The sequence below is a fragment of the Papilio xuthus genome, unplaced genomic scaffold (genome assembly GCF_000836235.2).
Source record: "Papilio xuthus unplaced genomic scaffold, Pxut_1.1 DF826938.1, whole genome shotgun sequence".
NCBI lineage: Eukaryota > Metazoa > Arthropoda > Insecta > Lepidoptera > Papilionidae > Papilio > Papilio xuthus.
Window position 1 is genome coordinate 2766278 of NW_013531711.1, and position 16115 is coordinate 2782392.

The 16115-nt window shown below is 32.0% G+C and overlaps 1 protein-coding gene across 1 annotated transcript; it reads left to right on the forward strand.

Annotated features, from left to right (window-relative positions):
• The first annotated feature begins 1360 nt into the window (after positions 1 to 1360).
• On the forward strand, positions 1361 to 15825 carry LOC106121822 (fasciclin-2). Its single transcript, XM_013317647.1, has 16 exons — positions 1361 to 1701; positions 9069 to 9222; positions 9298 to 9452; positions 9526 to 9659; positions 9762 to 9905; positions 9973 to 10110; positions 10561 to 10701; positions 11207 to 11352; positions 11594 to 11706; positions 12082 to 12229; positions 12675 to 12888; positions 13297 to 13574; positions 14228 to 14363; positions 14496 to 14667; positions 14938 to 15115; positions 15385 to 15825. The coding sequence occupies exons 1-16, from the start codon at positions 1650 to 1652 to the stop codon at positions 15512 to 15514; spliced, it is 2433 nt and encodes an 810-aa protein (XP_013173101.1). The 5' UTR covers positions 1361 to 1649; the 3' UTR covers positions 15515 to 15825.
• Positions 15826 to 16115: the final 290 nt, after the last annotated feature.

Consider the following 16115-nt stretch of genomic DNA (forward strand, 5'->3'; position numbering starts at 1 on the left):
CATTTAAACATTACCACCAATGTATCTTGTTTTAAATAAATTAATTTACGAAGAGTATTCCTTGAAATAATTAACCGTTAGAGAGTTAAAGCTAATCCCTTAATGGAGAGCTAATTGTACTTTGTAGATTGGCTTACAAAAAAAAAATAAGTTTAACAGAAAAAGAGTAATAATTACTTATTTAAACAACAATTTTCTGACATTTATGAAGACAACATAAATTATTTCCGTAATTAATATTCGTGGTACTTTATTCTAATAAAAATAAAGACATAGGGAATTTAATCGACTAACAAGAGACTGCGTTAAATCAATAAGGGAGAAAATAACGTTAATAGAACAATGCCCTTTCTATTTTAGTAAAGGCTAAGTTATATACATTAAACTTGTGCAATATTAATAACATTGGGATCAGTAGGGTATGATTTTCATTACGTCCATTTGAAGCCGACAAGAGCTTGGCCTCGGCGCCGCAGATGTTGAATATAGATATTAGTTTCTAAAGGAGAAGTAGAAATGTTTGAAAATTTAATTAATAACAGATAGAAGATAAACATCGGCAACAGTCTTCCAATTTCCGAATCGCACTTGCATTTTTATAAAAAAAAATACTTAATTTTTGTATCAACCCTATTTAACTCTCTTCCTTCTCTTTTTTCTTTAAGCAATATGAAAGGGACAACATATTTTTGTAATAATGTTTTGGAAGTGAAAACCCACGGTTATATCTTAAACTTAATACTATACTATTTTTGCATTTATTATTTGTAGCGTAACTAAACTCCAAATGGGAACATTATAATGCAATTTTGAACATCCAAATTTGACGAAATATTGCAGGGATGCCGCAATAAGTGCTAATTAATTGAAACAGATTGCTTCAGAGGAGAAGAATTGTATTTTACCCCTTCTTATTACACGTCATCTTGCCTTGAATGTTCATTTTTTGTAACGAAAAGCTTTAGGAGGGGAACTGCTTTTCTTGTCCATTGCCCCCAGTATAACGTTGCAAAAGGTTTTTTGAAAATGAGGCTATATAGAAGATTCCTATGCATTAGTTGAACAATAACGCTTTTAGTGGTAGTAGAAAAACACCCCAGGAATTTTCATTCAACTTTTCTTTACCGACTAATATTAGCTTAAAATATATTTAACAGAACGGTTATTTGTTTTAAAAATAAATTTTATAACGTCATGACACACGGGAGCAATATTAATTTCCTGGTACTATAATAAATAATATTGGACCTTTTTATACAGAATAAATTTGACAACATTCCATTTCTTACAAATGAAAAAACGTTTATTAAGTCAAAATGGAAAAGAAATTATTTTTAAAATTATTAACCAACGTATATTTTATAGTTCATTGTTCTTCTATATTAAGCATCGCAGCAAAAAATCGTATCTACATACTTTCGATCTGTTTTAATGGCGACGTAACGACATTCCTGTTTGACTATCGGCTGCATTGTTACGGGCTCTAAAAATAATCGTGATGTTTATGCTCTTATACGTCCCGTTTGTGAGCGCTTATACTTCGTCAGTCGCTTATGTAACCCGCGACAGTAGCCATGCGTGCGTAAATCGACTATATTAAAGTTTAGTTAAAAAAAAAGTTGACTTTTTTTTATTTAATCGATCTTAAGATGGGTTATCTAAGTTGTTTTTCTGTTGTATTGCTTTTATCCAGCTTAAGGGGTAAGTTTTTTCTGTTATTATTAACATTTTTTTTATTTCTAAATTAAGTTTTCTTTTTCGTGTTTTTACTATGGCTATACTTTTAATAGTTGTAGTGTGTTCAGACATGCATTATTTAGTAAATAAATATAAATTGCATTCTTTGATTATTTTTTCTTTTAGTTTTATTTTATTTAAATTCTCAATACTGTACAGAATATAATTTAAAACAAATTAATATTCGAATTCAAAATGCATGTTTAGACATTATTTATTACTTGAATAACTAAGTCAAAAGGAAGATAAAATACTGGCCATGAGAGTTTGTTTCTGTAGTTTAATGGGTTTTAATTATTTTACGTAATACCATGTATACTTTTTAGTACTTTGTACATTATCTTTGTCTTTTTAAAACAATATTCTGAAGCAGTAATAGATTATGTTTGAGATTTTTAGATGATTTAAAAGTCGCATGTTTGTAAGATAAAGTGCATTTGGTACCTTAAAGAACCATAACATTAGGTTATGATTATGTTTTAAAAACTGGTAGTTTATTAAAAACGATCTATTGTTATTCATATTTGAATGTCATTGTCACATTTATTTAGATAATTATCTGTGGTAGGTATGACAGGAAATTGCGCGCGAACCAAATATGTCTCACATTTCCCTAAAGGCTTACGTCAAACGTTATTGTATGTGTTTTAAACGAGTAACTATTGTTACGTTAATCGAGTTCATCGGCTATCTGAAGCCTGTTTTACCATGAGTTTCTGAGACCAAAATCACCGTTTAAAATATTGTTATCTCAGTTTTGTACAGAGATTTTAGTGACAGAAACCTAAGGTTAATGGGTAGTAATAGTTATAGTTCAACAAAACTGTTATGAAATAATAAAAAAAAAACAATTCTATAAGTAGCTAGTATTTCACAAGGATAGTTTAATTGTTAATGTAAATGTTAGGTAAACAATCAATTGATAAATTCAAAAGTACTAGCTATCGCCCGCGACTCCGTCCGCGCGAAATTAAAAACTTAATTAGTAATCTATGTGTTCTTCCACACTATGTTCTACATCAATGCCAAATTTCAGCGACATCCATTAAACCGTTCTGGAGTTACCTCTAAACAAACATCCATTCATCTAAACATTCGCATTTGTAATATTAGTAAGATTAAATTTAAAGCTTAGTTTTTACTTATTACAGTAGACATAATCACACAAAGGTATCCACTAATATATGTATTTTTAATCTGTGCTGCCATTAGTTAAGAACAGTTTCTTTGTTCGAAGCATAGAAGTCAACTATTATGCACCTCTCAATTGTGTCATGATCATTTCTTAACTTAGATGAAGCTGTTTTATATTATTGACTTTCATTGCACTTTGTTAGTACCCTTCTTGACTTATAAACAACGATCGATTGCATATTTACAAAAACAAATGGGATAAGAAGATACTAAAACACGTGTTCGACATAGATGTAGAACATAGTGTGGAAGAACACATAGATTACTAATTAAGTTTTTTTTTAATTTCGCGCGGACGGAGTCGCGGGCAATAGCTAGTACTTATATATTTCTCAATTGATTGTATACACGTAACATTTACATAAACAATGAAATAAACTATCCTTGTGAAATACTAATTACTTACTATAGAATTGTTTTTTTTTAATTCGGCGCGAACGGTGTCGCGGGCGCCGTCTAGTTTTAATTAATTATAGCTTCTTTTAATAACATCATCATAGGTAGATTAATGGCACATAATTAATGTGTAAACTTACTTAATCTTTTTGATATAAAAATAGTTAATTTTATGTGTTAATAACAGAGCATATACGATACAAAATATTCCTAACCGCGAACGACGTCTATTAAAACGTGCATAACACAATACAAAGCGCGTCTACCGAACGGCAATTTGATGCGTTCGGTCACCATCTAGTTGAGCTCGTTAAACGCAACGCGATGTTACCAATTCCTAAAATTATGTCCGCCATATTGGTGTCATGGTGGTAACGAATTAATATAAAGGGTTCCATACACTACGCCCAATTGTATTTAGGGCGATAAGCAATTAGGGGGAAAGGAAATCTGTTTGAAGGTCAGATTGATGATTAATAAATATCTTCTCTTAATTCCCTTCCTTGTTATTAGGTATACTGAAATTAAATACGTGGCGATAATTTCTAAGTATCAAGTAGCTTCAAAATATTAGTAAAACACTAAACGCTAACCACGATACATCTTGTAAATTAAGTAACTCTAAACATTGCCTATAACAGTGAACGGAAAGAAGTTACTTCTAAATCAATACATAAAAATATAGCAATAAATATTGATAGAATTAATTTTTTTACCTTCATTTTTTTTATATCATAAGGTGGCAAACGAGCGAGCGGCCATCTGAAATCGCTGGCAAAGCGAAGTGACCGTTGCCCATAGATATATGCAATTGATTTAATCGACGGAGGAGAGTATGCACAGAAAGATAATATATTCTCTTTCCATGCATCCTTTTATCCGGAAAGGCCACTTCCAGTTCCCATCCTTCCCTTATAAGAAAAAAGGTGGGAAGGGAAAGAAAAATTAGGCCTGTGTGACGCACACTCATCAGACGAAACGCGGAATTGCTTCCACTTCACGCCTGTCTTCTGCGTGGTCGTGGTATTTCACCGGAAGAACCGGGCCAATTCATGCGAAGATGTTAAAGCGGGCTCTACCACTGTTATATATACTCACTAACACTGTTATATCATTTGCGATAGAAGTTTTTTTTTCTGTCTACAGAACTTTAGAGGGTTTTAAAATTAAAAGTGACATCAATAAAGTTATATTTATAACCTAAAAATTTAATATTTAACATTGAATGGGATTACAGTTGTCATTTTGTATGCAACTGCAGGTTAATCAGTGTCCATCTAAATAAAACGAGAATAGCCGCGCTCTCGTCACGGATCAGTCTAATTGAATGTGCACAAAACAAGTGCCGCTATGTTCTCTTAATTAATACTGCCAGTTATATTTTGTTAACGAAAACTGCTCTTTTTAACACGCTTTACACATTTGACCTATTTCAATGGAAGTTTTTGAAATATTTTTATAGATTTAAAGACGACTAATTAATACAGCATACTTAAAGCGTCGGTGGCTCTGGGATGAAGTACTTGCAATCTGCAGGTCCTGGGTTCGAATCCCGCCATGTACCAATGTGTTTTTCGATTTCCAATTTACATATGGACATTTATCCGACGTTCTTACGGTGAAGGAAAACATCGTGATGCAACCTGCACATATCTGAGAAGAAATTCAAAAGATATGTGTGAAATCAACCAACCCGCATTGGGTCAGCGTGGTTGACTATGGCCTAGTTACCCTTGATTTGAGGGTAGGCTTCGAGCCCCTCGGCGGGGACGTATAGTGAGCTGATGATGACTTAGAAAAGGACCTATGACTAAAAATAATGTGCGAACTTTTTGTGACGCGCTCGATAAACGATGAATTTTTCGTCAAATGTTGATCGAGGTGTCCATTAAACATACAATTACAAAAGCGTCAAATAAAGCCAAAATCACATTAATTTGGCCAAAATTTAGATTTTTTTTTAACCGGGCGTTAATAGTTTGAAGTCATTTCCCTATATTTTTCTATCAGCCGTCAAATATGACTTCACCTTCGAAGGTGTGTTTAAAGAGAAGATATTAGTATACACAATGTAGGTATATAGTGGATACAATTTTATCTACTGCTGTGAAAGTGGACCTTTAAATATGTTTGTAACGAGTGTCGATCTTCCCACCAAAATAACATCATTACGGGCGGGACGTTTCTTGTCATCGCCTTATAAATTGACCGCACTCACCACAGCTTCAAATACACTTGACTTTGACTTTAATAATACTGGAGTACATGGACATGATCTTTCAATAAAGCGAGTTGAATTTCTCTTGTCTCGTGTCATATGAGGAAGTAATGTATCACTGTTCAAGGCTATTATTCTCATTTAATTATGACGGAATGATATCTGGTCAATTGAGGGAAGTTGTACAAAAGTCACTTAATTAAAACGAAGACCAAATCAGGTCAACAGTAATTGGTAAAGATATAATTTGGATGGATATGGTTATCAGTGAAACTGTAACAATTATGTTCGTGCAGATTTTTACAATACCAATATTATTGCCAATTTTTTGTGAAACGAATTAATCTTTCATAAGTATTAATTTGTCCTTTAAAAGTAAAAGGTTTAAAAAAAATACGCAAAGCAATGTTTACTATATTCCTAGTATAATTAGTGCCGGTATCAAATTTCGCGTGCATATATGTAGTATTATAAAAACAGTAGTTGTTGAGTCTGGATCTAATTTCATTCAATATAATCTACGTAGTACGTGGTGTTGTCAATAAGCTCACATAGTGGTTACTAGCTTGATGTTGAAGATTTCAAACTTCTTGAATTCTAAAGTTTTCGATTATGCTCATAAGCAAAAATATTTTTTACTACATGCCCATATATCTCACTTTCAGTTGCCATATCTAAATTCACTGCCTTCTTAACCAAAGACAATTTTATATATCTTTTTAACCAACTCCAAAAAGAAGGAGAATTTCTATTTGTGTTCTATGTCTTTTTTTATGTTTCGATTTGAGTTTATGTATTCCTTAAAAAGCTAATAATTCAACGCAAGGAGAAGGGCATCGCCCCCAAAATGTTTTTTTTTCAATGTGCTAATTCCTGCACTCGAGAGAAATAACATTAAATTGCTGGGGTCTGCTACGTTCGATGCTTTTCCACTAACGAACCGATAATTCAGACAGAAGGGGGAAGGAAGGGAGTCCATTTCCTTATAGTTAGGTATTCTAGATAATCAATTGCAACGTTTGTTTCTTTAGTAACTTTGATAATGTTTACTCAAATATTTTACAAAAAAATACATTTCATTTGAATTACTGCACGCGAAACTGTTAAAGAGTGCTTAAAGAAAGTATTTTTATGGAGAATCAATAGAGACATTAATTCTAAGCGGTTGTTTTACTAATGATTTCGCATACGCAGAGCTTACTATACTGTTTTTTTTTCAAACTTTTGTCATCGACATCTTACTGATATTATAAATGCGAATGTTTAGATGAATGGATGGATCCTTAAAGGTATCTCATACATAGGCTTATTACATTTGTTTATAATTACGTGCGGACAGGGTCGCGGGCGACAGTTAGTTTAAAATGTCTTGCTGTGTCGAATATTCTATTACGAAATACAGTACAACATTCCTAAATTCTAGTTCAATTGCTGTATTTTTACAAGCAGAATAATATATCATAATCAATTCGGCCTTGTAGCAACTTGCTTGCTAGAAAGGAATGTACGAGTGACATACGCTTAATGCCAGACACAAATCATATTATTCAGCGTCAAACTGTCGGGTTGGTTTGCACAAATTGCCTTAAAAAGGTATCCTTGGAACAAATTGTCATATTTCAGAATAAACGTGAAGTCACATCTGTGACTTTGTTAAGTCAAGTTCATGTCTGAGTCAACAATCAGGATAGATTACCAGGTACAATTACCTTAGCAATATTATGAATGCGAATGTATAAATGGATGGATGTTTGTTTGAAAGTATCTCCAAAACGGCTGAACGGATCTTGATGAAATTTGGCATACATATAGTACATTGTCTCGAAGAACACATAGTCTACTATTAATGTTTTTTTTTAATTCCGCGTGGAAGGAATCGCTAGCGACAGCTAATTGTTTTTACAAAGTCCATAGGAAAGAACGAGAAACTTTTCTTCTACAACAAAACTGAATTTCAATGTTATCATTCAAATTAATAATTTCATTTATTGTGATTGAAAATTGCTGTTCTGTAGTCAATTGTTATGGCCGTGAGCTAATATTTAGGAGACCAAGCCAAATATTTAAAACCAAATAAATTTTCTGACCAGTGCATAGTAAATATAACAATAAGCATGTGAGCTTCAAGCAAAAATTCAAATTAAGAATAACGCACGTTTTAAAAGCACGTTGGCATATCAATGAACAAGCACCACTTTTTAAATAAGATAATTACATACTCAACTATTCTTCCGGTAGACACCGCATCCTGTTCTTTCTTTTATAAAAGTACGTCGACTGAGTTAATAAAACCTATTAGGCAACACCTACATTGTAGCTACGTGGTTGAATCTAGTTGTGTAGTTGAAGAAAACCAAAATAACAAAACTGAATAACTGGACCTAATACTTTACAGTAAATATAGACTATCTTACAAATCTTACAAATGTTTAGATGGATGGATGGATAGATGGATGGATGTTTGTTTGAAGGTATCTCCAAGTTTTTTTTTATTCCTTGCGGATCGAGTCGTGGGTGACAACTAGTTTAAATATAAAACGATACTTTTTAGGGCGTGTATTTAGAAACATGTAAGCAATACAGTTGTAATTAAAGCATTTTATTTGATCTTTTTTAAACATGTTACATGATAGATTTATGTGCTTGTTTGGATTTGCACGACCCACTTTAATAACTACGCCTTAAAGTTCGTATAATAAAAAATGATCTCATTGAGACAAGCACATGGCAAAATATTCTTTATATAGCTTGTTCGTTTGTTTACATTGCTTTGGTTTTATTGATTACATGAGGCATTGGATTTTTACTATTATCAGATTCATTCATAATCTAACACTGTTTATTTTTTTTTTAGTTTGTAATAAATTGTTGTTATTCATGTTTAATCTATATATTTATAAATCAATTGCTGTTCGTTAGTCTCACTAAAATTCGAGAACGGCTGAACGGATTCACCTTGTCTTGGTCTTGAATTGCGAGGGAAAACTCTTTAGGAAACTTTTTTTTTAATCCCGCGCGGACGGAGTCCCGGGCGACAGCTAGTATCAATATAAAATAGACGGTTAATCATTTAGTATTTTAGTTTATTTTCATGTATTTTCCTTGTAAAAGACGTGGTTGTCATATTTTATTGACATGGGCTCTCAGATTGTTGTGATTACAAAAATTAGGACGACCCTCGTCATGGCTTTGCGATGTCCACAGAAACATTAGTTGAGACATGAATTATAGGAATTTGGTAAAAACATGTTTTATTTTGATAGTAAAAAATGCAGGTTGTCAGAATAGAGTCAAACCGTTTCACTACGGTTTATTTCAAAAGCTTTATTTAAACCTTTACTAGCGGTCTTAGAATAGAACAAAGCCAAATTTTCTCGGAACGACAGAATTCTATGTTTCGATATATATGTAGGAAATATTTGTTAAATCGTTGCAACATTACCAAAGGGGTCAAATTCTTTGAAGTTAACAATTATTACATTATTTTTTTTAAATAATTGTGATTGTCCTTCATTTCTTACAGGATATGAATCTTGTTTTACGGAAGAAGAAACTGAAGTAGCGAAGGTAAAATCGGGTAGTTCATTTTTCCAAGAATGCAGATGTGACGAACCGGACCCTAAAGGCAAACATTTAAAATGGTTCGATATAAACGATCAAGAAATCGTTACATTAGGGTAAAACTATTTTATATTGATCTTTAAATTATTTTTAAATATTGTTTTTTTCCTAAAGTTAACGATTGTTATAAGACCAGGTACGAAATCAAACATATACACGGAATGGCTGGACGGTGCATTTGGATTATATATTTCTAACGTAACTAAATCAATATCAGGAGAATACAAGTGTGTAACCATTTATAATGGCCAACAGTATACAAGAACATTTAACGTGGAAGCTTACGGTATGTTACAAAACTAATAAATACAATATTCTTATGTCTATTGAAACATCAACCTTAATGAAATTGGTTACAGATCCACCATACTTTGTTAACACGGCAGAAACACAGTACGTGGTTAATGGGAAAGACGAATTAGTTATATGTGAAGCTCGCGGTGAGACTGATCCATTTATAAGCTGGCATAAAAATGAAGACGGTTTTATTGAGGTAAAGAGAATAAGAGAATTAACATCAAATAAAAGTTAAGGTTGCAACTTAACAAACAAGACAGAAAAAATAATGTTTATAATTGATTTTGTTTGATTAAAGATATCCGATGATGGGAAATACGAAGTAATTTCATCAAGAGGACTCGTAATAAAGAATGTGACAAAAGAAGATAGCGGTGTTTACAAATGTACCGCATCAGATCTTGAAACAGGGGAAGGCATCGATAGAGATATCAAAGTTGTGGTAAGTATACTGTAATGTTGTTAGTGTTTGTAAAGTAAATTAAACTAAAAATATATCGTATTCTTAGGTAACATACATGCCTGTAATAAACGGACTAATAGCTACACCGCAAGCAACTGTTGTCGTCGGTGGTTCTTTGACTATAGAATGTGCTGCAAATGGCATGCCTCATCCTAATTATTTATGGAGAAAGATATCAGTACTCGTAAGTATAAGTGCACATTTATTTATGTATTTATTTAAGGACAAGCACAAAATATATATAACACATACAACTTATCAATTAAATAGTATCAGATCTTATACATATGTAAGTATTGGAGGACAACGATTACATAAGTATTTATTTAGGTAGTATTATAGTTTATGGTTTTGGAAATTATTATATATTAGTAACAAATCTTTTATAATAATTCGTTTTAATATTTTTTAAAAGTTAAAGTAAAGTTTTAAGTTAAGCCAAATACATTTATATTATTTGTAGTGTTTTGTTCAACTAATCAAGTATATCCAGAACAAATCCTGTTTAGAGGCGAGTGGTGGCCGAGGTTTGTCCTACACGTGCATTTGACAGCAAACATAACTAATAAATAATTGTTGGCTCTATCTATATCATATTGTTTATTTATATTAGAGATCAATAATTAAATTCCAGGATCCGGCAGATGTTAACGTGACTTGGCATGAAATTGCGAATAGCATTGTATTCGATAGCGTAGTCGCGGATGATAAAGGCGTCTACGAATGTACCGCTTTTAACGAAGGTGGAAATGCAACTAAATTAATTAGTATCGACGTGAGTATTAGTGTTTGTTTACCAACTATTAATATCCAATTTAATCTTACGAATATTATAAATGCGAATGATTAGATGGATGGATGTTTGTTTGAAGGTATCTCCAGAACGGCTGAACGGATCTCGACGAAGTTTGGAATACATATAGAATACAGCCTGGATTAATACATAGGCTATGTTTATACATATGTTTTTTTAATTCCGCTCGTACGGAGTCGCGGGCGATGGCTAGTTCTACATAAATTTAGTTTACAAAATAACATTTCTATTTTCATAGCTTGGTTTGAAAAGTAAAACGCTCGTATTATTTTTATAAAAAGTTGCCAAGCTTCTAGAAATTCTTTGAATATACATAATATGTAGCATGTTTTTTAATTGGAAAATGTTCGTTCTTTCCTTTCTATGTTCGTTTTATTGAAATAACATATAAATATGATTTGGTTCTTGAGACTTTTCTAACTTCAATAAATTAAGATCGCTAAATTAATTTGACTTTTATTTCTAGGTACTAATACCACCGGAAATCATAGAATTTAATAACGTCACAGTTATTGAAGGTCAAACGGCTGAAATAACATGCAGAGCGACTGGTAGACCGAGACCTAAGATTATTATGAGCTTTCAAGGAGAGGTTGATGATGATATAAAGGGGTGAGTTTCAGACGTTATTATAACATATTTAAATGAAAATATTATTTTGTAGATAATATTAATATTCAGCATCGGCATAAATAAACAATTGACCTATTTAATGTTAAAAGTGTTTTAATTTCGTTCTAGAAGACTGTATATCTTTTGTCTCTTTAAAAAATCTTTAACGTATTTGTACTAAAGGCCTGTTTCAGTGTACGAAAATCTTCGTATTATGTTTACATAATTTCTTTTATTTCAGAGTGTCTTGGAACGAATTGAACGCAAATGACAACGAAACAGTATTTCAAGTAACGCTCAGTCAATCACTTATGATCAATCAGGGTTTTTATTTTTGTATTGCGAGTAATGATGGTAAGACTTATATTTTATAACTAGCTATTGTAAAAGAATTCATTTGTATCAAATTAAAAAAAAATTGCGTACCCTTTACGTTATTACAGACTATAATTTAGCGCCGTTCCAAATTTCAATCAGATACTTTGAACTGTTCTGGATTTACGTAGCAATAAAAATCTTTACATCCAGATAGATGAATGGAACCAAACTTCGTATTTATAATCTTACTAATATTATAAATGTCAAATGTATGGATAGAAGTTTGTTAGAAAGTATCTGCAGGACAGCTCAACTGATCTCGATGAAATTTGGCATAGATTTGGAACATAGTCTGAAATAACAGATTGGCTACGTTTAAGCAGGAAATGCTAATGTATTTGTATATTACAGCTGATGTGACAAATGAGACGATGTATATGTCAGTTTTGCACAAACCATATTTCGAAACACTGTCGGAAACCTTGTGGGCGTGGGTTGGGAAAACTGTGAACTTAAGTTGCGAACACAAAGCCAATCCCAGTTCACAAATTGCTTGGCGGTGAGTAAATACAAAAAGATACGCAAGAACAAACATAACCAAATGTTTTAGTTGAGATTTTTGTACATTTCGAACAAAAAAATAATTTTGGTAAAAAACATAATTTAAAAAAATCATTCTTCAACTTACCCAGTGGTTGATGAGAGCCGCTACTGAAACATTAAAAATAATTATGACCAAACCATATTATTTTCACGTAATATTCAAGTTTCAATGTTTTAAGTAAAATAAAAAAAGGGTCTTGACTGGACGGACGGACAACAAAGTGATCCTATAAGGGTTCCGTTTTTTTCCTATGAGGTACGGAACCCTAAAAATGGGAAATATTACAAAAAAAGGCATATCGAAAGTTTTAAGCTGTAAAATTTATTTCTAGCGCTATATCAATATAAAATAAAATTTTAAAATAAAAACAAAGTAATGATTATGTTTCTCTTTAAACCAGATTCCAAGGAAATGATGTGTCAACAACAGAGCAAGTTGAAATTAATAAAATATTGGCAGAAAAAGTTAAAAATAATCCAGGACAATTCTTACCACTTGTTATTGACCAGCCAGTTTTTTATGGGAACTATGAATGTTCCGCTAGAAATGAATATGGAATGAATACGAAGACTATAACATTGCGAGAAGGATTTGCTCCACCTGCTATCAGAAATGTAAGTTATATGGTCGTCGAAACTAGGGACTTGTGAGATGCCACGAGTAAAAATAAAATCTCTTATTTAGCACAGCAAGCAGTGAGATGGTGTTATCGTAAAAACTTTAAAAAAAAACTTGATATTATTGAATGGAAACTTACAATTTTTACGAATTTAAAAAGAAGGAGGTTATCAATTCCTCTGTATTTTTTATGTTTTGTTATCGCGTAACTGCTCTCCCAGTGCTTACAGTTGAGTCCCTTTTTCGTTACGGAATTATTTAATTCTCGTATTTGGATAAATTACTTTAGAAACTAATCTTTTTGAATATCTAAATAATTTAATTACAGTGGTAAGATTATCATTGCTACCTCAAAGTTTAGTTCAACTGCCACCAATTCCGATATCGGTCCATTTAATTTTCAGGTAACGACAGTTGAAACAACGCCAACATCTGCTACATTCGCTATCATCGGACCCGCTGAAGTAAATGGTCCGGAAGTAATCGGCTTCACGGCTGAATACGACGAATCAAACAACTACGATATCACTGATATCCACATCAATCGAACTTGGTCCATACATAGACCATACAAAGTGGACAAATTGAAACCGAATACAACGTATTATATCAAGTTTGCAGCTGTGAACGACGTCGGTGCGGGCCAGTGGAGCGAAACTTTGGAATTTATTACTCTAGAGACGTAAGTTTTAATAAATTTATGAACTGAACGCTGTAACCACCTTTTATTTCTGTGTATTTTCTCGGAAGAAGTAAATATTAACAAGAATCAGTTTTCTTATCTTACTATTATAATATCGTAAAAGTATCACAAGTTCAAAAGTTTTGATGGATGGATAATTCTCCAATTATGTACCTCAAGAATGCCTAAACGGATCTCGATGAAATTTTGCACAGACATAGACCAGTCTGGAATAACGCATAGATTACTTACTATTTTTTTTAAATCCACGCGATTTGTCTGCGGATAAAAGCTAGTAAACAATTAAATCTTAATTCTATATTCACATTAGATATAATTAGCATTAGCGAGATAATTGAATTTACAAATTTGTAAAATGAAAATGAAACAGGCGGCGAGACAAGCGCAAGTTTAAGAGCAAGATCTTGCCGTTATGATTATTGTTATAGCCTGCAGCTAAATGTAGCAGTTCACGTAATGAATGACGTAAATACTATTCATCTAGATGTAATTAAGAATAAGACACACCTGCTAGCTATTAACGTTAAAAATAAATGAACATGTTTAAATTTCATTTGTTTTTTTTTAATACAGCACGCTTATAAAAACTACAATGTCTTTAGAATGATTTTTTTCTAAAATATTTTTTACAGATTGGTTCCCGACCGTCCTGAGTGGGCAACGGAATTTGAAATGTTATTGGCCACTAGCGACAGTCAACGACTCTCTTGGAAGGTTCCAGAAAGCAATGGGGACCCCATAGATTACTACGCTATACGTTATTGTTCGGTAATTATTTCTATATGACAGTTTTACTACTTCAATCGTATTTTCCTTAAATTAGGTCCAGGCTTTTCCTTCTTCAAAATCAAAATTTTATTTACTTATTAAAAAGAATTACATTAATGGTATTTTTTTTAGATCTTGGATCATTCTCTTGATGTTCAGGTAGAGTCATGCAAAGAAGAAATCGCTGAAACCAATGAAATTGAATTAACAGATCTTCAATATAATACAACATATCGTTTAGAATTACTCGCTCACAATTCTCAAGGAAATTCTTCTGTATCACAACTTTTACTTTATGTACCAGGTAATATCAGAACAATATACACTAGTATCTGTTAGATCAATACCTGTAATTTTTTATAACAGCTGCTGCAAACTACGGTGTGGGAACTTCTACCTGCCAGTATTGACTACTTCAAGATGTCCGTGTACAGCAGCCCTTAATTATTATGTCACAACGAATGTTTCCTTTAGAAGAACATTGAGCTTTTCTTACGTCTATGTTAGTCTCAACTTCTTAAGCGTCCCGTTATTTATAACTTATTGGAAACTATTTTTTTTGTTTGTTTTACAGATGGTGATCTATCACCAGTACTCTCAGCGGGCGCAATAATTGCATTGTCAGTACTGGCAGTATTTATTTGCTTGTTACTGCTCGATTTGCTGCTATTTGTGTGGCGGAAACAAGGCATTATTGCTAATTGCTGTTACAAGAAGAAGAATAAAAGGAAAGAGGATACGCTTCGATCGAGGTAAACATTAAGTACTCAGCAAATGTTATTATGGTATATGCAGTTTTATTATCAATGTAAATTTAAACTAATAGTATGAATATTGTTAAAATTGTAACATATTATTAATAGTGAAACAACACACTAATCGTCATCAGTCCACTATAGTCTCCACTAAGGGGTTCGGCGCTTACCCTAAGTTAAAGGTGCTGAGGCCGTAGATCACGCTAGCCTAGTACGACTTCGTTATCACATTATTACCTCATTTAATTTATAAAATTTATTTTTAGAGACAAAAAGGGACTACTGAATAATGGCGAATCATCTTCAGGTGACAGTTTAAGGCACAATAGTGGTCACAAAGAATACGAGTACGACAAGAAGACGGGAGTCATCACGGGAAAACATTCCGCCGTATAAATTAAGTACATCAAAGTTGTACAAAGTTATTTTTAAGTGTAAGTTAAGATTCTACAGCTAACGGCCAAATTAATCGTTAAGATAATTGAAGAATGGATTAAAAGTGGTTAAATTCGTTTGATACGCAAAAATAAAAGAAGATCGATTATTTTCTTTGATAGAAAGTAAATACGATTAAAAATAATCCGATATTAACATAATTGTATTTTGGCATGAATCTTTGATAAGATATTTTAAGTACTTTTAGATATTAAATAGACATATGCATTTTAAATTATTCCATACAATATATTTTTTCGTCATTTCATTCATTTTATAAGTAATGCGCAAAAATATATATGATAATTGTAATTAAAAAACTGTTTTTTTAGTGTTTGCGGTTTTTTCAATTTATTTTTTTTCTGTTAATTTTGTTATAAAAACTGTTCAAATTTCTTTTTACAATATAAATATTTTATCGGACTAACTGAGTCCGATATAATATTTATATTTATAAATATTTTTAAAGTTATATTTTTTGTAATATTTATGTTTGACCAAAGATATTTTTTTGTTTTTAATTAGTTTCAATATAAAGATAAACTTTTCATTGGTTTTATTT